Here is a 23,821-nt window from a genome sequence, read left to right as displayed (position 1 = left end):
TTAAATTAAGACAACACCGCCTAAGCACCGACTTCATACTGATCAGCAGGTAGAACATATTATGATGTTATTTTTCGCTTTTTAGTTTAGTGGGTACGTTTTTAGGTTTTGAAGTCGGTTGTATTTTTTTTATTAAAATTTTTATTATTTTTCAATTTTTAGTGTAAAATTTCATCTCAAACGAATACATCAGACGCCTAATGACAGTCACAACCCATCTTGGTACAAAATTCTCAGCAATACAAATTAATCAAGCCCAAGCACAAGGTAGCTACCGTAAACCGTCAAGGGGTTCCCTTCATTGACCTTGGTCTTCATCATCAGACCCCTAATAACAGACACAACTCATCTAGGTAGAAAATTCTCAGCAATACAAATTAATCAAGCCCAAGCACAAGGTAGCTACCGTAAACCGTCAAAAGGTTCCCTTCATTGACCTTGGTCTTCATCATCAGACCCCTAATAACAGACACAACTCATCTAGGTAGAAAGTTCTCAACAATACGAATTAATCAAGGCCAAACACAAGGTAGTTACTCTAAACTGTTAAGGAGTTCCCTTAATTGTCCTTGGTCTTCATCACCAAACCCCTAAATGACAGTCACAACCTATCTCTGTGGAAAGTTCTCATTAATACAAATTAATCAAGCCCAAACACAAGGTAACTGCTGTAAATCGCCAAGGAGTTCCCTCGTCTGTTTTATGACTCCATCATCAGATCGATTTTAAACCTTCATAATTTTGTATTTCTTAAAGGTACTAAATGGAAAAGTTTACAAACACACTAGACACCCATATAATTTTCGAAAGTTCCCCTCAATTTCTCCAGGATTCCATCATCAGATCTTATCATGATGGCAATGGGACTAAATGGGGACTATACCGTTTCAAACAAAAAAAGAATTTTTGAAATCGGTCTAGGCGTCTTTGAGTAATCGGTGTACATACATAAAAAAAAAAAAAAAAATACTGACCGTATTGAGAACCTCCTCCTCTTTGAAGTCGGTTAAAAACTAATTCGAGATAGAAAATCGGAACGCCCTTTATGTTAGTGGTAAACCTATGATGCCAGAATTTGTTGTCTCCTTAGACCATTAATAACTGGACGCGGTTCGCACCCAAATTCACCAACAAAAAAGTCTGTCATTTTTTGAGGGGGACGAGGTAAACTCACTCATCGAAAACATTTAACACCATTAAGTATATTCTGTGTCCATTCACTACACACAACTATAAATTTGACTCGCAATACACACACGCGTAATTTTTACACACACTAACAAACACATTGTGCACAGTAAAAATATATACAAGCAGTATACTCGGTCGTATTTTTGAAATAAATACTTACAGCGCGCGGTACGTAAACATGTGATAGGGCTGCCTACTTCCAGCATTTTAATTACATTTGCCAACTTTGTATTTCCATTTAGTTTTGTGATTGTAAATATACTTTTTTAACCGACTTCCAAAAAGGAGGAACGTACGTTCTACGTTCGGCTGTATGTATGTTTATTTTTATGTATGTCCAGCGATAATTCCGTCATTTATGGACCGATTTTAAAAATTCTTTTTTTGTTCGTTCGTTGTGGTCCCATTTTTTTTATGTCAGGATTTGATGATGACATCCTGGAGAAATTGAGGGGAATTTTCAAAAATTGTAGAGACGGCTAGTGCGTTTGTTAGTGTTTCCATAAGGTATTTTAAACCACTACAATTTTATGAAGGTCTGGAGTTGGTCTGATGATGGAGACGAAACACAGACGATGGAACTCGTCAACGATTTACAGCAGTTACCTTTTGTTTGGGCTTGATTAATTTGTATTGATGAGAACTTTCCACATATATGGGTTGTAACTGTATTAAGGGTCTGGTGATGAAGACGAAGGAGAGTTAAGAGAATACGTAGTGTGGAGGTAATACCATCTAGGTATTACCTCCACACTACGTGACCAAATATTAAAAAAACCGGTCAAGTGCGTGTCGGGCCACGCGCAGGGTTGTAGGGTTCCGTAGATTATGTTAGCCCTTTAATCCCTTATGTTTTTCTCAGTTTCAAAGCCTTTATTATTCCTTACATTATTACATTAAACAAGAGTAACAGTTTTAATTTTTTTTTCTATGTTAGTATATTGTTAGTGTATCTGTTTTAAGTTTAGTATGTTAGTGAGTTAGTCTTATTTCTAATTAATAAAATCTATTTAACTAGTAAGTTGAAATTGAAATTGAGGCATAGCTCGCGTTTCGACCTCTATTATGAAGTCAAACTACTGCTTGCATATTTACTGTGACATTGCTTAGACTATCCACAGATTAAATACATAGAAAATTCGATTACTGATCGATGTTTGGCTGTTTCGTCAAAAGAATCGATTCTTTTTAAAATTGTTTTTATTAAAAATTTGATAAAATTAAGATTTAAATACTTTCAAATGAAACGTTACTCCATCTTTTACTAAACTACAAGTTTTTGGCCGTTTTTTATGCCATTTAACTACACAAACCGGCATTTTTAGGGCGCTCCTTACACGACGAAAACGATTACAACAATGAAACATCGATTCTGTAGCAACAGTTTTTATAAACGCATTAGATCATAGATTTTTGATCTTTGCCAGAGGGGTAACGGTTAGCGAACCACGTCCAGTTATTAATGGTCTAAGGTTGTCTCCCATCAAAGACCGATGCCGTGGCCGAGCCGAGAATAGAATGCATGAATATTCGTGACACCGAACGTATCCGTTTGGTATAATCATAAATGTTGCCTATTCATCGGGATCGACCAGTATCTAAGTAACCATTAATAATTTTGATAGGTATTATTTTTCATCGGCTATTTATTTCATCTATTGTGCCGTGAAATGGAGCGGAAAAAGTAGTAATGACTGATTATTTGAGGTAAGCATAGATATGGTAAGTGACTGAATTAATTTGTCGTGTGCTGTGGTGTGCTGAGCATGGGCTTGACAACTGTCAAAGTGACGTTTTGCTCGCTGGTACCCTTCATTTGTCGTCTGTGGTCTGAGGTTGCTGATTAAGCTAAATGTTGCCAAATCAGTTGTCAATGTCAATTATGACGTTGTCAACATTGTCTTCATTTGACGTTTGTGTGGCTGTGGTTTGTGTTTGTGATTGTTAATTGTTATCAATTCAGCTTTGCACTTTGCAAAATATAATTCAAATTATCGTTTTTTTTGGATCATCTCTGATGTTTCATAAATAATGTTGTTTAAAAACTAAATACTGAAATTCAAGTATTTGTTTGATATAGAAGGTATGTGTGGTGGACTTGAATATTTTTTGCTAAATTACTAATTATGGTTTGTACTTTGTATCTCCTTGATCAACTTATCACTTCAATCAACTTTTTATCAGTACATGATATTATAATTCTGTTCTCATAAAGGATGATGATAAAGTATGAAAGGTATTTAATTCGAACTTGACCACAACAAATTGGAAATTACATAGGTGTATATTTCAAATTCGTTCAAGTCGTACTTGAAATAATCAAATAATCAGCCGGCCAGAATATTATCATACTTCTTATAATTGTCAGGAGGCTGACCGTAAAGTTGCAGACTTACATTATTTATTATTATAATATTTTTAAATTATGTTGAAAATTTAAAAATATTAACAAGTAGTAACAAGCTCAAGAAAATATGCTAACTTTTATAAAATAAAAGTTATAGTTCATTTAATCATCACTTACACTACTCCTGAACAGCTGGACCAATTTGAATTAATATTGTGTATAAATTTCAGTGGATTTCTCAAGAATATGAAAATATAAATCTATTATAGTTGGTGGTATTATAATTGTGATTTTTTTTATTATGGTTTTGTATATAAATATACTATTTTTATTATTATATATATATTTTTTTTTTTTGTTGCACTATCCCGCATTTAATTACATTAAATCCTTTATCCAAAGGTTGTCTGGTAGATATTGCTATAAGCAATAAGACCGCCTTTGCACATACTTGTTTTCTATGTTTTCCTTTGTTTTCTTTGTTATTGTTTTTGTTTTGTGCAATAAAGTATAAATAAAATAAATAAATAAATATTTAAAAAATAAACATCATTAACAACCAATATTTGGTTCTCTGTTCAGCTCAAGTCTCCACTCAGAGAGAGGGGTTAGGCTAATCCACCACGCTGACCCAATGCAGATTGGCTAAATAAAATAGTTAGATTATTATAAAATGTTTTTTTTTCTCTGTCCTTTGTCTATCAAAGTTCAGTCTCTAGACCATGATCCGATCAAATGACTGCTTAGTAAGTAGTTTCGGGCTCTGTACATCCACTGATGTAGCATCCCTCCAGGACATATATTGCTATACTATGTTGGTCAGTCTTGTCCTTTTCAGACAAAATTTGCAGTCCCTGACGCCTAACAATCTGATGGCCAGGCTGTTTTTATGGCTCTCAAGCCTCTGTTTGTAGGCCTCTAGTGACTCATAATATAAAATATGAAATGAGATAAATTTTACATTATAATTTAATAATCATCTACTTTTCAGATGTCCAGTGAAGTAAAAGTGGAACAGGGTACATTGAAGGGAAAAGTTTGTACTGCATTTGATGGAACTAAATATTACAGCTTTGAAGGCATACCATATGCAAAACCACCAATAGGAGAACTTAGATTTAAGGTACACACTATGTCAATGTCTACTGACTGCTATTTAATCTGCAATATCTTTTCTCTATATAGTCTACTTTTGGAAGTATTTAGTGTGTAAAACTGATGAACCATTCCTAAAAACAAGCCATGCAGGGTTTATTATGGCATTTATATATTTTAAATCCAGATTCAAAATTAGAACTAACATGTTTTTCAGATATTATTGGTACAGTGATAGTATGATGTTCATAATACATACTATTATCGTGAATCACAGCAAACTTTCAAGAGTGAAATGAACTGTCACTGTACCCTACTGCTGTTATTTAGATAACATATCTAAATAACACTATAGAAAAATGTTGTTTAAATTATTGTATTCAGAATTTTTTTTAATTCATCTATTTATAGAATTAATGATATTAATTAACATTATACTGCAGGCCCCCCTTGAACCAGACAACTGGACAGGTGTTCGTGATGCCACCAAACCTGGTAACAAATGTTCACAACTTAACCCCCTTGGAAAAGGAATTGTAGAGGGCGTAGAAGATTGTCTATATCTCAATGTCTATACCCCAAGTTTGCCAGCTGAAAAAATTGAAAAGCTACCTGTTTTATTTTTTATACACGGCGGTAGATTGGTAGTGGGCTATGGTGATTACTACCGACCTGACTACTTTCTGAAACACAATGTTATTCTAGTGACTATAAATTATAGATTAAATATTTTAGGATTTTTGTGCCTTGACATACCTGAAGTGCCCGGAAATGCTGGTTTGAAGGACACTGTGATGGCATTGAAATGGGTAAAGAAGAACATTAAGCATTTTAATGGTGATGATTGTAATATTACAGCATTTGGTGAAAGTGCTGGAGGTGCTATAGCCACATCTTATTTGACAAGTAAAATGGCGGAAGGATTGTATGATAAAATAATATGTCAGTCGGGAAATTCTTTATCAGACCTGTACATAGTAGATGAAGACCCAATAGACAGAGCTAGCAACATTGCAAGTTACTTAGGGCACAAAAATATGAGAGAGAAAAAAGAGTTGTACAATCTATTTCTCAATACTTCTATCGAAGATTTAGTTATTGCATATACATCAGCGGAAATAAATAGACCACCGTCAGTAATACACGCGATGTTATTACCTGTTGTGGAGAAAAAATTCGAAAATGTGGAACCATTCTTTGAGGAACATCCCAATGTTGCCATACGAGAAAATCGGTTTCAAAAACTACCAATATTAGCTACCATACATTCTTACGAAGGAGCCCCGTTTTTACGTAGTTCTGGAGGTAAAATAATATACTTCGAACAAGACATTCAACATTTTATACCAAGTTTTTTATCTGTCAAACACAATACACCAAAAGCTCTGAAAATGGCGAAAAGTATACGAGACTTTTATTTTAAGGGTAGAAATGTTGATGACAACACTAAAATAGAATATTTAAATCTTTTCAGTGACCACTGTTTTGCACGGGACATTTTATTATTTGTGGAGTTGACATCGAAATTTTGTGACAGTGTGTATTTATGTAGATTCGATTATAGTGGTAACATGAATACTAGAATGTTGAAAGAATTGGGCTTGAAAGGAGCAACTCATGGAGACTTAATACAGTACTTATTCTACAGAGAAAATAAAGCGAAGATTGCATCAGAAAAAGATTATATTATTGTGAATACTTTGATAGAATCATGGTGCAATTTCGCAAGAGATGGGTAAGGTTTTGTGTTTGCTTTTTATTAGATAATAATGAAAGTAAAGGTATTTTCGCATTTTTTATGGTAGGAACACGAATTTTTAGATTAACAATTTTTTTCTACTAGTTAACTGCATTGCAGTGTAAAGGGTATGTTTGAGTGCGTTGCAACAAAGCTTTTATATAATCACACTTAATATTATAAAAACAAAAGTTGGTGTGTAAGTGTGTGTACGAGTATGTTTATTCTTCCTTTCCGCTGCGGCTATTGAAGCTGAAATTTGAAATGTAAATAGATTTTATTTTGGATTAACATTTGGGTTACTTTTTGTCTCAGAAAAATCCATGGTTCCTGCGGGATCTGTGCAAAACTGAATTCCACGCGGACGAAGTCGCTGGCGTCCTCTAGTTTTTTTATATAATTTAATGAGTTGTGTATCTCTAGTTAACATCAATGTGCTGCCTCTGCTTTCCCCGTCAACTGTTACTATAAAAAATATATAATTATGTAGACACTACAATACTAAAATATTATTTCTGTTTCAGTAAACCATCTTGGAAGAATAAAAAAATGCAATGGCTACCCTACACAATAAAAAGAAAATTATGCCTCAACATTGAAAACGCTGGAATAAAAGTAGAACCTTATCCAAACTTCGAAAGAATTAGATTTTGGTTTGATTTGATTCATGAAAGAGCTAAGCTTTAATTTTCTTAAATACATTAAGCTAAGAAGTCACGATTTCAGTGTTGTTAATGGGAAAATAAAAGGGATATGTGGTAGGAAATTAGTAGAGTTTATATAGAGTTGTAAAATTTTATTTAATCAGATTATACAGCCATAGGCAAAATTAAAGTAACTGTGATAAAAAACATACTTGATAAATTAATGTATATAATGACAATTAAAAGTAATTGAGCGTGACACATAAATTGCTTTGGGAAAATGCAAACTGCACTGGTGATATGAAAAAAAAATCGTACTTATATAACTTGTATATCTCTTAAATATTTTCGTATATACTAAAAAACAATATTTTCATGATAAAATATAAATAAATATAATTATTTACAACAATTGTTCATACACTGTTAACTATTTGTAATGTAAATTATGCATTTATGAATTAATTTAAAAAAAAAACACATTGTTATATTTTTTACATGAAATGGCGAAATACTCGTATTAAGTTATTTCATTTATTATATTTTATATTATATGCTGATTTCGTTGCATATCTGTTATAATTATAATGAATAGTTATTAGTTATTAATTAATAACTAATAACCATTCAATATAGTTAATTTACATATTGTAGAATAATGATCAATTATTATTATTTGTTAATAATTACATATATGTATATTATAATACATTTAACTAGGTGGAGGACAACACGAAAATAATTTTGATTGAAAATTATTTGTTAATGTATGGAACTAAACTGTTTGGGAATCAAATCAAATAAAACTATCAAAAAATGTTTCGCTCGATTTATTCATTATTATTATATATAAAAAATACGCATCTCTAATATATGAAATCATGAAATGAAAATTATAACTAGAATCATTATTGGCACTGAATATCTAAATTAATTTCACAATTTACATCTCTCATAAATAAATCATTGCTTTGATATTAATGTATTTTTGTACATAAATGTGTCCAAATGAGGAAAGAATATCTAAACATGAAATCACAAAGTTACGTCTTCATAACTTTCTCAGTAGTGGTATTAATTTTAACTTAAACCATCATCAAAAATAATTGGTTTATTTAAGTCTTCATCTATACCCCTCTTTTAAAACACATTTTTCCATTAAAAACATTAAATTAAGTACCAGATATAATAAAATAAATTGCCAAATTTAATTTAGTTAGCTTAGAATTAACTCTTTTTAAATACATAATTTTCTTAATCTTTCTATAGAAAACAAAAACCTTAAATAATAACTTTTACTGATCCCACAGATAAACACAATTAATTAATTTTTAAATAATATAAATACATTATTATTATTTTATGACTTAGTCAAGACGCTATAACTTGACATTATTGCAAAGAGCGCCTTACGAATTTACGATAATAATTTGGAAGAACATCCACCACACCAAATTTTTGAAATATAATATATCAATCAAATAAGATATTTTTAATAATAATTCAAAATTTAGAAATATTCACAATATACCTTTCGATCTTTTAAGAAATATTCAAATATTTTAGCAGTTTGTATAGACGTGCTTATTGATAGTGACTACTTTAAATATATTTCCTTATTTCTTACTATAAAAAATGTTACAGTTCAATAATAAAATTAAGCAAAAACTCATTTAAATATTAAAAAGGCACTTGTCATCACACAAATAAAACGAATACATCAAAACAACATTTTCTACCAAATTTTGCGAGGAATGTATTATTTGTAGCTGGCAACTCAACTTTTATACCAAAACGTTCACTTGTTATTTTGCCATAATATCGAGACGAATAAATGCAATCGTTACAAATTCAGGAATACAACATGGAATGATCTGTAATTATAATACTGTATAATATATCTTTTGATCAAAAATATCAATCAGTCTGCAAACATTTAGGAATGAATAAAATAATATTCGCTAAAAATTATGCTATTTCGAGTCTTAAACTGTTTTTCTTTTATATTGTTACAGCTATTTATGTAAACAAAGATAAATGGTGTTCACATTTTTGTGTCTATAATGATCTAAGATCCGGCAATAAGCAAATATATACCCTCATCTGTTATTTATTAGTGATAAAAAATAAATTATAGATAATATTCACATTGCCTAGTTAGATTGCGGCTAGACATTTTTTTCAAACACAATATAGGAAACTGAACTATACTCAGAAGCACAATTATCCGCCCACTTTAATATGACGCGAGTATATTGAAGTTCAAAGGAAATACAACGTAATTAAGCTTTCATTTGACATATTAGACGACTAAATAACTTATGAGGGTATATATATAACATACTCAACTGTTTATATCTGGCAATCCCACATTTGCAGTGTGAAAGCAGGCAACTTTTACGTTTGCAATTCTGTTGCCTTTTAACTGGTGTAAATTTTTTTGCAATTAACCAATGAGGGAAGTAGATTAAATAAATGAAAAAAAAGTCATCATTTAACACTATCCGGCCGTAATGTTACTAGGCAACCATTTGCAATGTGAATATTTTCTGTCATTTATTTCTTATCCCAAGTATGACAGATGAGGGTATACAATGGCGTGCACTTTATATATGCATAAAAACAATGCATACCCTAAAAATTCATTCCTTCCTGTATTGGAAGAAGAATTTCCCATTTTTTACAATTTATACCTATAGTGCATACCCTAGTTAAAAACCTTGTGCACGCCACTGGGTATGCTTCTTATGCCGATTCTCGTACCATAAATGCATTGCACAATTACCAACTCGCGTCATATTGTTCGTTTGTAAGGATGCGGATGACGTCATAAGTGTATACGACGCGTGTTACTAAATGTGAATTCTGTTAACTTAATTATTACGCGACAGCCCCAGAAAATATTGTAAATATAAAAAAATAGTAACGGATTTTTGTAAAACTGTTTAAATAAACAAAATGCATGACAAGTTCGAGAAATCGCATATGGTCACACCAACATCGTAAAAACGTTAAAACACCAAACTGCTAAACATACCAGATAAACTGTGTTTTTAGATCTTAATTTTTTAGCAAATTATAGTCTGTTGTTAATGCCGAGTATTATTTACACCCTCTGTGTATTATAAACAACTGACTGCATTTTTCTACTAGTGTTGTTTTTTTTTATAAAATCCTGGCAACATTTTTTGCGTGAGTTGATGTGATCATACACATAGATGTAGTATATAAATTACTTCTTACCACCCAAAGACTCGAAGAAATTAACAAATTTATTAACACCAATATTCTTGGGCAAATCATCCTCGGGGGGATCGTTTGCCCTTATCACGTCTTTCGGATTGACAGGGCTACTGTTCTGCGCCATTTTGATTTCGTTAGATGGCCGCGGTTTCTTCTCGAAATTACCATTAAACTTGTGTTCATCACCACCGTTCTGGTTATTTGAAAATTTCTCTTGCAACTTGACGATGTTCACCAACTTTCCTGGGTGATCATCGATGACAGTGTGACCAGTTATGATAACATCAGGTTTAACCGGGTTGTCAACAACATATACCGTTTCATTATCCTGAACCTGCACCGAGCTATCGTTGACCTGTACATCGTTATCATTAATCTGTACTTGAGCTAATTTGTCCTGTACAAGATCAAAGTTCTGTTCGAGGTTGCCCTTCAAATCGTTGAAGGATTCTTGGTAGTGTTGTCCCGTGCTGTCTTGTACGTCAACGAGTACTTGGGTGCTGGTTTTTTCTTCACCCCTTTCGTTGACAACAGTGGTGACGGTGGTGACAATTGTCTCTTCGACTATGACTGGTGATGTAGCAACAATGACTGGTTCACTTGACAGTGAAATTGGTTCACTCTTTGGTGAAATTGGTGATAATGGTGAAACTGGTGAAGCATCCTCATTTGTGATCTGTACATCCCAAATTTTGAAGTGTTTGCTGTACAAGTTGTCCCAGAATTCCATTTGTTCTTTATCAGGATCCGTTTCGAGAGACAGTTCATTATTTATTTTCAAATAGTTAACTTTGTCCTTGGTCGCCGGCAACCAGGTCACAGTTAGGTAGTGGTTCTCATCAGGTGTGGGATTCCTGAAATACCAAGGAAAAGTATTGGTATTAGCATTTATCTATACTAATATTATAAAGAAGTACAGTTTGCGAAATTGTAGGGGGCAATCTTTGGGTCTACTGAACCAATTTAGAAAATTCTTTTACCACTAGAAAACTACATTATTTGTGAGTGTCATAGGCTATAAATTTGCCCCCGTATTTTCACGCGAACGAACACTACGCGGGTAAAATCGCGGGGCGTCGTTGTTTATTTGGATGTTATTCTGAACAATTCCAATGTAGGTACAGACATAGATTAATTAATTAATTAATTATTTTCCTTCCGCTATCAGTTTGTTTAAGTGTTATTCACCCACATTAATGCGGTCAATTAAAAATAAATAAACCAACTCGCATCGAAAACAGGAAATCAGTTCTTAACACTCTGTCATATGTGATTAATGAGTACTGTAGTGTTGAAGAATAATGTTAGAGTAAATATAGAATAGATCGCAGTGTTATATTTACTACACATTTAAAAGAGATGTTTACAAAAATATTAAATGTTGACTCCCATTGTCCGTTCGACATTCTTCATTATATTTACAAAAGTCACAACTAAACTATAAAGGTGCTTTTTTGATAGATAATTTATATAATTTACTAGCTGATGCCGCGCGGTTTCACCCGCGTGGTTCCCGTTCCCGTAGGAATACTGGGATAATATAGCCTTCCTCGATAAATGGGCTAACTAACACTGAAAGAATTTTTCAAATCGGACCAGTACTTCCTGAGATTAGCGCGCTCAGGCAAGGAAACAAACAAACTCTTCAGTTTTTTGGATGTTGAATTAACAGTCAAAAATTATCTAAAAATCAACAACTTACCCAGTCTTGGCGAAGTTAGTCCACAACCTCAGCATTCTCTCCCTCGTTTTAATATCCTGAGGAGATGGCTCCACATCTTTCGTTGGTTCACTCTTGAACAGGTATCCCAGTTCATCCAAATGTCCCGCGTAATTCAATGACACGCTCTTGAAGATGTCCTTGGATAGATTTAATCCGCCTACGTATGCAAACTTGTAATAATATATCGGTTTGTTCGTAACATTGAGCAAGTAATGCACATATCTATGGACGCCGATGTTGATGAGGAAATCAGAAAGCAACCTGTACTTATCGACCGTAGGATCACCTTTGAAGTATAGTTTTTTAATTTCATCGGCTATGGCCAAAGATTCTGGGCTATCCCTCTCGATATGCAATTCTTGCGGGATATATTTCTGTAAATCTTCACTTGTGTCGAAAGTGAATTCGAGGGTGTTCGAACCGATCATAATCGGTATATCAGCCACTCGACCAGACGTCAAAACACTCACGAAGGCTTCAGTTAAGAATGGCTCCACACCAGCAAATTCCTTCTCAACTACCGGCACAAAGAAACTTTTGGCAGATTCAATGAAAGCTTCCAAAGGTTTCATTTTTTCTGTAGCCTCAACTATGTCTTTCACTGGGGTGGTAGACAAATATTCCAGGATATCATTTACGTCCGTAGATTCGCAACCCAATTCGCTAGCTAAAACCCTTGCATTCTCCAATGGATTATGTTGGAAACCCCAACTGTTCAACCCTGTTCCGGACTGTATAATCGCTTTGCTGATCAGATTTTTAGACATGGGACTAGCTGTTAAATATGAGACAGCAACACCGCCGGCGCTCTCACCAAATATGGTTATATTCCCAGAGTTGCCTCCGAAATTTTTAATATTTTGCTTGACCCATCGAAGCGCTTGGACCATGTCTTTCATGCCAGCATTTCCAGGGACTTCAGGAGTGTTCAGACTTAGGAAACCTAGCGCTCCACATCTGTAGTTAATAGTGACTATTACGACATCTTTCTCGACTAAATAATCCCCACCGAAGAAGTAGGAACTGCCCGAACCGAAGCGGAATCCCCCTCCGTGGATATAAACCATGACTGGAAGGAACTCTCCGTCAAGATTTGGTGTGTAAACGTTGAGGAAAAGGCAGTTCTCGTCGCCTTCGTATTGGTTGCTGGCAAAGAAATCAAACTGTGCCGAACAGTTGCCTTCTGAGGTCGCATCGCGAAGTCCTTCCCAAGGCTCGGGCGGTTGCGGAGCCTGGAAAATAACAATACTAAGTCAATTATTTTCATTATTCCGATTATCGCTATGTCAAAATTTTGAAGTGACAAAAGTATCTAGTTTTTATCTTCCTCTGCCTTAATTCTAAATGTCTCTTTGGAATATATTTGGAAGTCGTGATTTAGCTGAGTCAATTCAATTTTAGTGGCACAATAAAATATAATTTTTAGCATTGATATTAAGTAATTAAAATAAATAAATGTAGGGTTTGAAGTTATTCTGTAGTTATCGGTTGTGCTAACAAATACATTTCTATATTAATATGTATGACATTAAATAGTTACTCAATTATTTATTTAATTACATTCAATTATTGCACAACAATACAGTATAAGCTAAAATTTCTACAGAAACGTACCAAAGAGTAGGTACAGTTTATCTTGAAAAATTATTCATCCAAGATAGGTAAATATGATGGAACAGTTAAAAAAACAACCGTACCACATTGAGTGTGTGAAAAGCGAGATAGTGTTAATCTAAACCGAGTGATAACATCTCGTGATAACAGATAAGAGCATCTTAATGTACACTGGGCTTACTGTTGCTCTTATATAATTTGTTCGATGTGCGGTTTTGATACTAGAAGTAACTCAACATAATTAACTGCTATATAATTGTTTTAATTATTATATCACAGTTCACAGTGCAGAGTGCAAGGCACAAACCTCAGGCGTTCGTCTATTTTTAACCGACAGCGTCAGAAGGAGGTTCATGTTTTTCGAGCGTATTGTCTGTACTTACTTATATTTAAAACTAGCGGATGCCCGCGACTTCGTCCGCGTGAAACTCGATGTAAACTTTCAACTACCCCAACCCTACCCCTACCCTACCTCTACCATACTCCTACCCTACCCCTACCCTACCCCTACTCTACTCCTACCCTACCCTACCCTACCACTACCCTACCCCTACCCCGTTTTCTAATTATTATTAATATGAACTTTATACAATAACAATAAAGCTCAAATTGACTACGTTTTAGTTAAAAAACATTTGTATGGGAAAAAGAAAAGGGCTATTTTTATGGTTTTTCCGGCAATTATTCGAATTTTTCTCGCTGTAAAAACCATCCTAGAACTTCAACGAACAATTAAAAAAAAATTGACCAAATTGGTCCAGGCGTTGTTGAGTTATGCGCTTACCAACGCATTTTGCGATTCATTTTTATATTATAGAAGATAAAAGGTATGTCTTGAAGAAACTAAAAAGTTCGAAATAAAATATTATTATAAAAATCCGACTGCTTAATGAACTGAAAAGAAAAAACAAGTAGGTAACACAATATCAGTGCTGCAGGCGGAGACAAATACTTTCTTACGGGCAAATAATGAAATACCAATGTTTGTCACCGCATGCGGCAACATAAAGAATTTAGTCAGAACTTTATACAGATATTGTGATACCTACTGATTTTCTTGGCAACATTTTTGACAATATTGTTGAAAGTGTGCGAGCGCTAATACGTAAACTTAGGGTAAGTCCAGGATAGATGCCCCACTTTTCGAAAATGCTAAATAACTCTGAATTTTATAATCTTAGAGCATTGCGTTCTTTGGGAGATATTAAATATATTTCTTAATGTTCTATATTATCTGAATCGTTCTGATATAGACTGTGTAGATTTTGTGTAAATTGTAATTTTTTGGACCTCTAAAAAATAGGATAGACGCCTACTGTGGCGGATAGATGACTTATCATGAAAAAACTTCTGAGGATAGGTGCCCATAGTGGCGATTGGCGACTTCGTTTAAACATTGTAGTTGGTTTGTTCTGAAATCAAACAACTACATTATTATAATCAGTCTTTATGGTGTTTTATATAACTTTCATTTTCATTTCTTGGTCATATTCGTTAAAGTTATGCTTTAGCTGTAGCTTTTTAGCAGACTGGTATGCTAACTTACGTATTGCTGTTCGGTCCGGCGGAAATCCAGCTTCTCCTAATTTGAATGTAAGAGCCAAGAGTCGTTTTTTGTTATTACAGGATGTTTTCATAAAACAAATAAAAATAAATGCTGGATATATATAATATTTTTAGTAATAATTATGCCAGATAGTAACTACAATGATATGATGCAATACAATACAAAGTAAAAGTAAATCAAATTTAAAACAACAGTACATATACAGTTATTCTGAAAATAAGATTTGCCATTAATAGAAAATCTTCGTCTTAATATTTTAGATGGTATTTCTTATATTCTAGGAATCTGATTTACCCCCTTCTCTTCCTTTTTCATCTCTTCAAATGCTGCTAGCATACTGTCTTCGGTCTAGGTTACAGTACGAAGGACAACACCCAGTTTTCTTTTAAATTTATGAGGAGAATTTTGCTCTCCTGCAAGAATACAACACTTATAATAAACAGTTGGGGATAGTTGCCCTTAGGGGCATCTATCCTAATAAAAAACGGGGCAACTATACTTTTTGTAGGGGATAGATGCCTTTATCGATAAAAACAAAAGATGAGTTTTAATTACTATAAAATCTATCAGTTTACATAGGCTAATCTTCAATGCAAGCAGACAAATAGAAAAAAAATAGACATTCTAAGCGAGAGAAAAAATACACTGTTGAAAGTACTTACGAATCTTATTTTGGCGCCTTTTGTCGTCTCACCGCGGAAGATTTTCACTCACATAGACGAAGCGCATGCACTCCGGTCAAAATTCCTCCCGACACTAAGGTTTGCGGGGGGAGGACTCGTTACTTACAGTAAAATTTAACTCCTACAGTGCTCCTAACATAGTGAAATAAAAATCGAGTCATCTATCCCACTGGGGCATCTATCCTGGACTTACCCTATAGACTAATAATAATTATTACCGGAGTGGTATTTCCCATTTTACAGCTATAATTAATTCATCCACAATTACGTCAATACTGAAATAGAATATGGGTTCCACTTTTTCCTTTTAAGGTTTGGAACTCGAAACGGCTAAACCCACCGGAAAATGCCATATTAATTGCGAAAATATCCGAGGTCCTCAATCCTAAGCTTGTTCATTGTAATCAGATTCAATGGAAATGGACATTTTTAACGACCTCTCTGGCGCAGTTGGTAGTACTGCGGTTCTTAACAGATAAGTTCTGGGTTCGATTTCCAATTTCCCAGTACGGGTCAAGTTAGAAGTTGGCTCAGGTCAGGCAGGCAATCTGTATACCAGAGAATTTTCTTAATTCTCTACGTGTGTGAAGTCTGCCAATACGCATTGGGCCAGCGTTTGGCCTAACCCCTCTCAGTCTGAGAGGATCCTCGTACTCAATAGTGAGTTGAATATGGGTTGATAATAATGGATTCGATGAAGACCTATTAGTATTAGGTCTAAAGTATATGTAGAAAACACTGACGAAAGTGTCATCATCATCATCATATCAGCCGATGGACGTCCACTGCAGGAGATAGGCCTTTTGTAGGGACTTCCAAACACGATACTGAATCCAGTCCACCTGCGACTCGCTTGATGTCGTCGATAAGTTGTCGACGAAAGTGTCGTAAAATGTCAGAAGTACTCACTCTAAACCTCAAGGAGCCGATGGGTGGTTTGGCGTACGGGATGCCCTGGAAGCTGTAGAAGGCCTTCCCGGTGGGCGAGTGCACCAGCTTGCCCTGCAGCTGGCCCTGTTCTACGGTCGCGATCGGAGAGTCCGCCATTCTGCCGCCGCTGGAAAGAAATACAATCCTGGTTAGTCTATCTACCTAATATGTTTTTCAAGATATTTGCCATATCTTTTAAATATGGCGAATATTCCCATTCCCATTCCCATTCTTTTAGTGATCCAGAGGCCTCTTGTAGGATGAGGAATGGAAATATCCCGCTGCTCCTTCTAAGTGGGTTGGCAGTTGAGATGTATTAGAGATATCTTATCATTTTCCTCGCCGTATGAGATGTATTGACGGCATTATAACTTATTTCTTTATTTTCAATTTTTACAAGTTAGCCCTTGACTACATACAACCTCACCTGATGGTATGTGATGATGCAATTTATTGGAGCGGGCTAACTTGTAAGGAGGACGACGAAGATCCACACTCGTTTCGGTTTCAACACGAGAGGTTCCGGTACATCGTACCGGAACGCTAAATCGTTTGGCGGTACGTCTTTGCCGGTAGGCCAAGTAGCCACGACCGTAACCTCCCACCAGCCATACCTGGACCAATTAAGAAAGCCTCAATTGGCCTAGCCGGAGATTGAACCCAGGTCTTCTTTCTTGTAAATCCACTGCGCCACGTAGGCCTTCATACTATGATTACACTAAAACACCGCTGACTCTTAGGTACATGAGCAAAATTGAAGAAACAATGGCCGACTAGCCGGTGATTTTTGCTGTAACGCTTAGGCCTAGTTCGGACTACTTTAGTATTTTAGTCGAGTACGAACAATTTTTAAATTTACCGCCCAAAAATCGTTCGTACTGGACTAAAATACTAAAGTAGTCCGAACTAGGCCTAAGCGTTACGGCAGAAATCACCGGCTAGTCGGCCAAAGTCAATCGGCACATCGGCAAGAAGTGTAAGGTAGCAATTACTAAGTTGCAAGTAAGCGAGATTATTGGATGTTATACGTCGTGTTTTATTGCTAAACATGCAGAGGTTCGGCGACCAAACGTCGGCATGTGAAGTAAGAGACCTGCGTTAGCCAGACATATCTCATTTTATGTTGGCGGAAAGTAAATACGACAGCCAACTATGGAGTTTGCACCGTGGTAGCTTTGGAAGGTACCAAGTTTCAAGGATTCAGGTCGTCAATGTTCAAGTATAAAAAGTGAATATTTTATTAGGGATATCATGGGGAATCATTTCTTCAGCGACCTTTAGCTGGAAGTTTGTTAGTAAAAGTGTGTTTCGAAAGATTGCTGCGAAACTTTACACATCATAAGTAATTTCTCGCCGAGAAAAATAATTAAAATAAATACAGTGTATACTTGGGAGGGTTGAGGGTCTACATCCTTAAAACCTGCTTACTACCTTCCAAAACCACTACAATCCTTTTAAACCAGGACACAACAACGCTGCTTGACGGAAAAAATAAGCATGTAGTGCTTTCCCGGACAAACTTAGACGCAAAAGGCTCTATGTACTAATGCTTACCACTTTTAGCCAAAAAACTAGTTAATTACTCGTAAAATGTTAAGCGATTTAACTATTACCGGCAGATTATCTTAGTTTGATAACCTGATAAAATAATCATTGTGCTACCTGCTAAAGTCACCACAATCCAAAATCCATAATTGATGGGAGCCTATAATAGGAACAATAAAAGAACCCCGGCTGTATTTGTTGTGGGTCTTCTCTAGCCCGGAATTTTAATTTTAAGTTTTCAACTTTACATCACCATAAAAACATTACATAACCTGACGCTCCAAAAGTGCTTGTAATTTAAGTTTACTTGAATTAAATGACTTTTGACTTTGACTTTGAAACTTCCAGGCGTCATAAAATGAGGTAAGTCTGGCTAGCGCAAGCCTAGTCCACAGAGTCCGTTATTCCAGTTACAAGTGAACACGGCCACTGTTTGTTTGGCTCATTGTTAAAATATTCACGGCCAGTGTCGCGTCCATTAGGTAAGTCTATTTGTGGCCTGCCTTTATCTCAAACAATTACTCGTTTCATGCTACTTTTACGTAATCGGAAAAATATTTCTTCGCCTAATCATTTGTTAGGGTAACCAAAGTTAGGGCTTGATTACACTGATCAACAGTTATTTAGTTGTGTAAACGAATATCGTAAAGAGGTAAAATTTAATTTGGGGGAGGTTAGTACCAGTCAGTCTCCCCAGTCTCTGGCGACCGACGAAAAACGGGTCGTCGTTATCAACCCATATTCGGCTCACTGCTGAGCTCGAGTCTCCTCTCAATGAGAGGGGTTAGGCCAATAGTCCACCACGCTGGCCCAATGCGGATTGGCAGACTTCATACACGCAGAGAATTAAGAAAATTCTCTGGTATGCAGGTTTCCTCACGATGTTTTCCTTCACTGTTTGAGACACGTGATATTTAATTTCTTAAAATGCACACAACTTAAAAGTTGGAGGTGCATGCCCCGGACCGGATTCGAACGCACACCCTTCGGAATCGGAGGCAGAGGTCATATCAACTGGGATATCACGGCTCTCGAAAATCACGGAAAAACGGGTAACAATATTAAATGGCTCAGGACCAGTGTCGGCCAGCAGCGAAACCAGCGCGATATATGTATAGCTCTGCGCTGACCAACCCGCATGCCCAGCGTGGTCTGTAAGTCTGTAAATCTGTAAACTCAGGAACTACTGGTCCGATTTAAAAAATTATTTCAGTGTTAGATAGCCCATTTATCGAGGAAGGCTATAGGCTATATTTTATATTTTGTATTCCTACGGGAACGGGAACCACGCGGGTGAAACCGCGCGGCGTCAGCTAGTTCACCAATGAAACTGTCTGTTGTTTTTTAAGGGGGATAAGGTAAATTCACACACATCGAAAATATTTAACACCAATAAATATACTTTGCGTCCATACACCACACACAACTATAAATAGTAAAAAATTATACAGACACGTGTAATTATAACTCAATAAAACATCGATTCTATAATAGACGCAGTTTGTATGATCATGATCAAATAGTTTTGACAGAGGGCACTCTAGCGAAGCAGGTCCAACATCAGGTAATTGGTCTGAGATTTGGACCGAAGAAACCAGACCCAGACCCTAGTCACTGATCAGTCAGCACGAAGTTATACCAGGCGGTTCCGTGCAAAGTCAAAGTCAAAGTCAAAATTCATTTATTTCAATTAGGCCTAGTTTACAAGTACTTTTGAAAGGTCAAGATTATGTCATAATTTAATTTAATTTAAAAAAACAAAAACAATAAAAACTTTAAAATGGAAATGGTCTGGACATACAATCAGAGGGAAGGAAAAATGGTCAAAATCCATAATCAACTGGTATACAAGCCACAAGAAAAGGAAAAAAGGTAGACCATCTAGACGATGGGCCGATGACATCAAAGTCGTGGCATGGACAAGAACTGCACAGGATAGAGAAAAATGGAGAAAGTTGGAGGAGGCCTTTGCCGACAGTGGCATACAGACAGACAGAGGGATATTGATGCAAAATAAATAATTAAGTGTGTGTGAAATTAAATATAATATTTATGTTAAAAATGTCAGTAATAGAATAATTAAGATAATAATTTTTAAACTGTAATACTGTCTGAATAAAAGGCTTTTATTATTATTATTATTAATAATAATAATAGTCGAAAACTTAAAACTAAAGTTACGAGGGTTCCAAACGCGCCTTGGTCCGAGAAGAGCCCACAACAAACTCAGCCAAGGTTTTTTTTTGTTTACCACCATTTTACAAACTTATTTAAAACTAACACACACACACACACACACGTATATTACAGTTTAACGCCAAGCTTTTTTATCATTAATATAATCATTAACACTATAATAAGCCTTTCCCAAAAGCTTGCGTTGTGCTATCCGAGGAGTTGCGGGAGGTTATTTTAGTCCGTACAAAACGGGAAGTCCGAAGGGATTTTTTCCTCCCTGCCAAAGTCCCCGGCTGCCCCGTTATTCCTGGCTCTTTCAGCGGCTCTTAGGCTAGTGAATAGACTAGCAGGACAAAGTAACTTGCAAATATAAGCATGTTGTTCTTCCTAGACGAACTCAGTCGCAAAGGATTCTACCACTGTAAAAGATTCCTTATCACTTTCAGCCAACCAAGTATTTATAATTAATCGTAAAATATGAAACGATTATCACACTTTTAAATTACAAACACGACTAATTCGTTTATAACCGGCAGATTATCTTAATTCGATAACGTGTATCGAATATTTTAGATAACCCATCGGGACTCGCATTATATTAGTGTAGTAGGCTCGGTTATTCTATTTAAATTACGTGAACAAAGTATGACAGAGAAAAAAAACATGTGCGTCTCGGGACGCTCGACAGAAGTGAGAGAAGCGTGAGAGAAAAGGAAGCCAGACAGAGTGGCGCCGTAACGCGTTACGTTATCCCATATATCTTGAAAAACAAAACATTGCATACGAAAAGATCAATTTCATATGAAAGATTTATCATAGATGTATCTATCCACACTAGGATTCCCTGTGAAGGAATCATTTTCTTCCACAGTTATGAAAAGTACAAAAGTAAGGGATGATGACAGTTTTTTTTAATTGTATATAAATTAAGAGTATGCTAATAGTAAAGCAATTTTGTAAAAGTAACAGGGTATCTGCGATCATAACTTACGGAGCTACAGGGATATAAAGGACCAGATTTACGGCACTGAAACGGATCCCTGAAAAATGGTACGAACTAATGACGTCGTAGGTACATAATGATCGTTAGGTTTGTGTGGGCGTTCAAACAAAATTACTAATATCTTTATTATTTGTGCGTTTATGTTTATAGTTCATTTATTGAAAAAATGACACATTTAATGTAAGGAAGTTGAAAGTGTATGAATTTTCATCTAATTACGATAAAAGATTTTTAATAGATTTTGAAATTTTATAATCTTATTTATTTTGCAAATATCCAGACAATCTTTGCTTTTTATGTATAAATTAGTTAACATTGACCTTATTTACCCGAATGTATCATAAAAATCAATATATCCAAACCTAGTCATCATCCCCATTGTATGTAGGTTTTTATACAAACATTTGAAGTGTTAAGTCTCTCAGTAGCTTAGAGTGTGAGGCCAGTAGTGACTCTACCACCGGTTCAAGAATCAGCTTCTGCCAAGGACAAGTGTATTGAAGTGTACTCACCGCAGCGCTTTGGGAGGTATGACAGCACACAACAAGCACACAGCCGACACTGAGCCGAATCACGAGCCGATATTGATAAGATTACGCCGCGCCAACATCCGTTTATCATTTACATTATTTTAGACAACTTTATTTATCCGTGTAACTATCCAATGGTCTAGGTATTACATAGCTGACGGTTGCCCGTGACAAGATTTTATAGGGGCTAAAAGTTCGTCAGCTAGTTTTTTTTCTTTACTTACAAGTTAACCCTTGACTACAATCTCACCTTATGGTATCACCATTATCAATCCATATTCGGCACTCTGCTGAGCCAGAGTCTCCTCTCAGAATGAGAGGGGTTAGGGCCTAACCCCTCTCATCAGCGTGGTTGACTATTGGCCTAACCGTTAGGCCAATAGTCAACCACGCTGGCCCAATGCAGATTGGCAGACTTCACACAAGCAGAAAATTAAAAAAATTCTCTGGTTTCCTCATGATGTTTTTCCTTCACCGTTTGAGACACGTGATATTTAATTTCTTAAAATGCACACAACTGAAAAGTTAGAGGTGCATGCCCTGAATCGGGTTCGAACCCACACCCTCCGGAATCCGGAGGCAGAGAGATCTACTGGGCTATTATTCCGTGAAATTCTCAGTAGCAGCCCAGTTATGTGTAGATTTGGTAGGTATGAGTATAGTCAAATATTTTTCACCCTCCTACCCGGGATTTTTGTGTGACAGAAATATGGCAGCACTACGTTTGCTAATACTCCTTAATTATACGCTTTAATAAACCCGGAAGAACTAAATCTCACCAATTAACAATTTTATATTTCTCCAGAAGATTCCTCGTATCGGAATCGATTCTGCACCTTCTCGGCGTATTCCTCACATCACTGCAGACGCTGTCATCGATTTTCAAACTGTACACCTTAATATTTCTAGTCAAATCTTCATTCAACGTGTCCATAAAAGTAGCCCAAATATTCTCTTCATTCTGATGATCTCTAACGAAATTAGCGATTTTCTTGTTCACCGGTTTTTTGCCGAGCGCCAAAAGCCTCGATTCTCTAGCAAACAGATACCTCAAAGCTGCACGTTGCACAATAAACAACTCTTCACTAAAACCGGCCATATAAAAAAAGCTACCAAAAACGATTAAGAAAGCTACCAATTTATTACAACACTGAATTTCAGAACACAAAAAAATAAACAAGTTTTAAAACGATGAACTATTTAAAAATGGAATACATTTTTTTTGCCACAGAGTTACAACACTGCACTGATAAGGCAAAAGAAAACACCGTACTGGCTAACATATTTCTACTATGTTGACTCTAGTATGGAATATTCAGTGTCAACAATTATTACCAGCATCAGAAACGTGACATGATGGATTGATGGTGTGAATTGAGTTAACAACAATGTTATTAACATAATTATGTCATGGGAAAGTACAAGTCAATATCTGTCTTATCATTCATGTTGTAAAGTTCAATATCAAACCGTATTCGCGTGATATACTACAGACGAAGTAGTGTAGTAAAACTCAAAACTCTATATCTATTCTGTACATTGAAGATGTTTTGAAAAATAATTTGGAATAATATAATCCATACTGAAGCTAAAAATATTTTTTTTCGATTTGTTATCTGTCTGTGTTTTTGTTGGCTCACAATAAGCATCACACTGAAACTACTGAATAAATTCAAATTAAACTTGGCACGATTTGAGTGATAGTACGGAGAAGGTTACAGGATACTTTTTGTTGCAAAAATTAAATTCGAAAGTGAAACAGGAAAGTTTTTATGGAAAGTCCTTCATTT

At 35.4% G+C, this 23,821-nt stretch overlaps 2 protein-coding genes across 4 annotated transcripts in view; one reads left to right on the top strand and one right to left on the bottom strand.

The window, feature by feature from the left end:
* Positions 1-3,090: 3,090 nt before the first annotated feature.
* Positions 3,091-7,834, top strand: LOC112047612 (juvenile hormone esterase). 2 transcript variants are annotated; one of them, XM_052882841.1, is made up of 4 exons: positions 3,091-3,274; positions 4,530-4,661; positions 5,077-5,938; positions 6,108-6,303. In XM_052882841.1, exons 2-4 carry the CDS (start codon positions 4,530-4,532, stop codon positions 6,149-6,151), a joined length of 1,038 nt encoding a protein of 345 aa, XP_052738801.1. In that variant the 5' UTR covers positions 3,091-3,274; the 3' UTR covers positions 6,152-6,303. The 2 variants fall into 2 exon arrangements, with proteins under 2 accessions (XP_052738801.1, XP_023940540.1); XM_024084772.2 differs by adding an exon at positions 6,896-7,834 and having other exon boundaries at positions 3,093-3,274; positions 5,077-6,368.
* LOC112047609 (juvenile hormone esterase) overlaps positions 7,830-23,821 on the bottom strand; it is a 41,665-nt gene continuing 25,673 nt past the window's right edge. For both annotated transcript variants that reach the window (XM_052882838.1, XM_052882839.1), the window contains exons 3-5: positions 16,755-16,902; positions 11,961-13,213; positions 7,830-11,112 (exon numbers count right to left, since the gene is read on the bottom strand). In XM_052882838.1, coding sequence (XP_052738798.1) covers positions 10,248-11,112; positions 11,961-13,213; positions 16,755-16,902 — 2,266 coding nt within the window. In that variant the 3' untranslated portion in view covers positions 7,830-10,247. The remainder of the gene's footprint in view (positions 11,113-11,960; positions 13,214-16,754; positions 16,903-23,821) is intronic.

The sequence above is a fragment of the Bicyclus anynana genome, chromosome 8 (genome assembly GCF_947172395.1).
Source record: "Bicyclus anynana chromosome 8, ilBicAnyn1.1, whole genome shotgun sequence".
NCBI lineage: Eukaryota > Metazoa > Arthropoda > Insecta > Lepidoptera > Nymphalidae > Bicyclus > Bicyclus anynana.
Note: the sequence above shows the minus strand (reverse complement) of the source record. Positions and strands in the feature narration are given on the sequence as shown.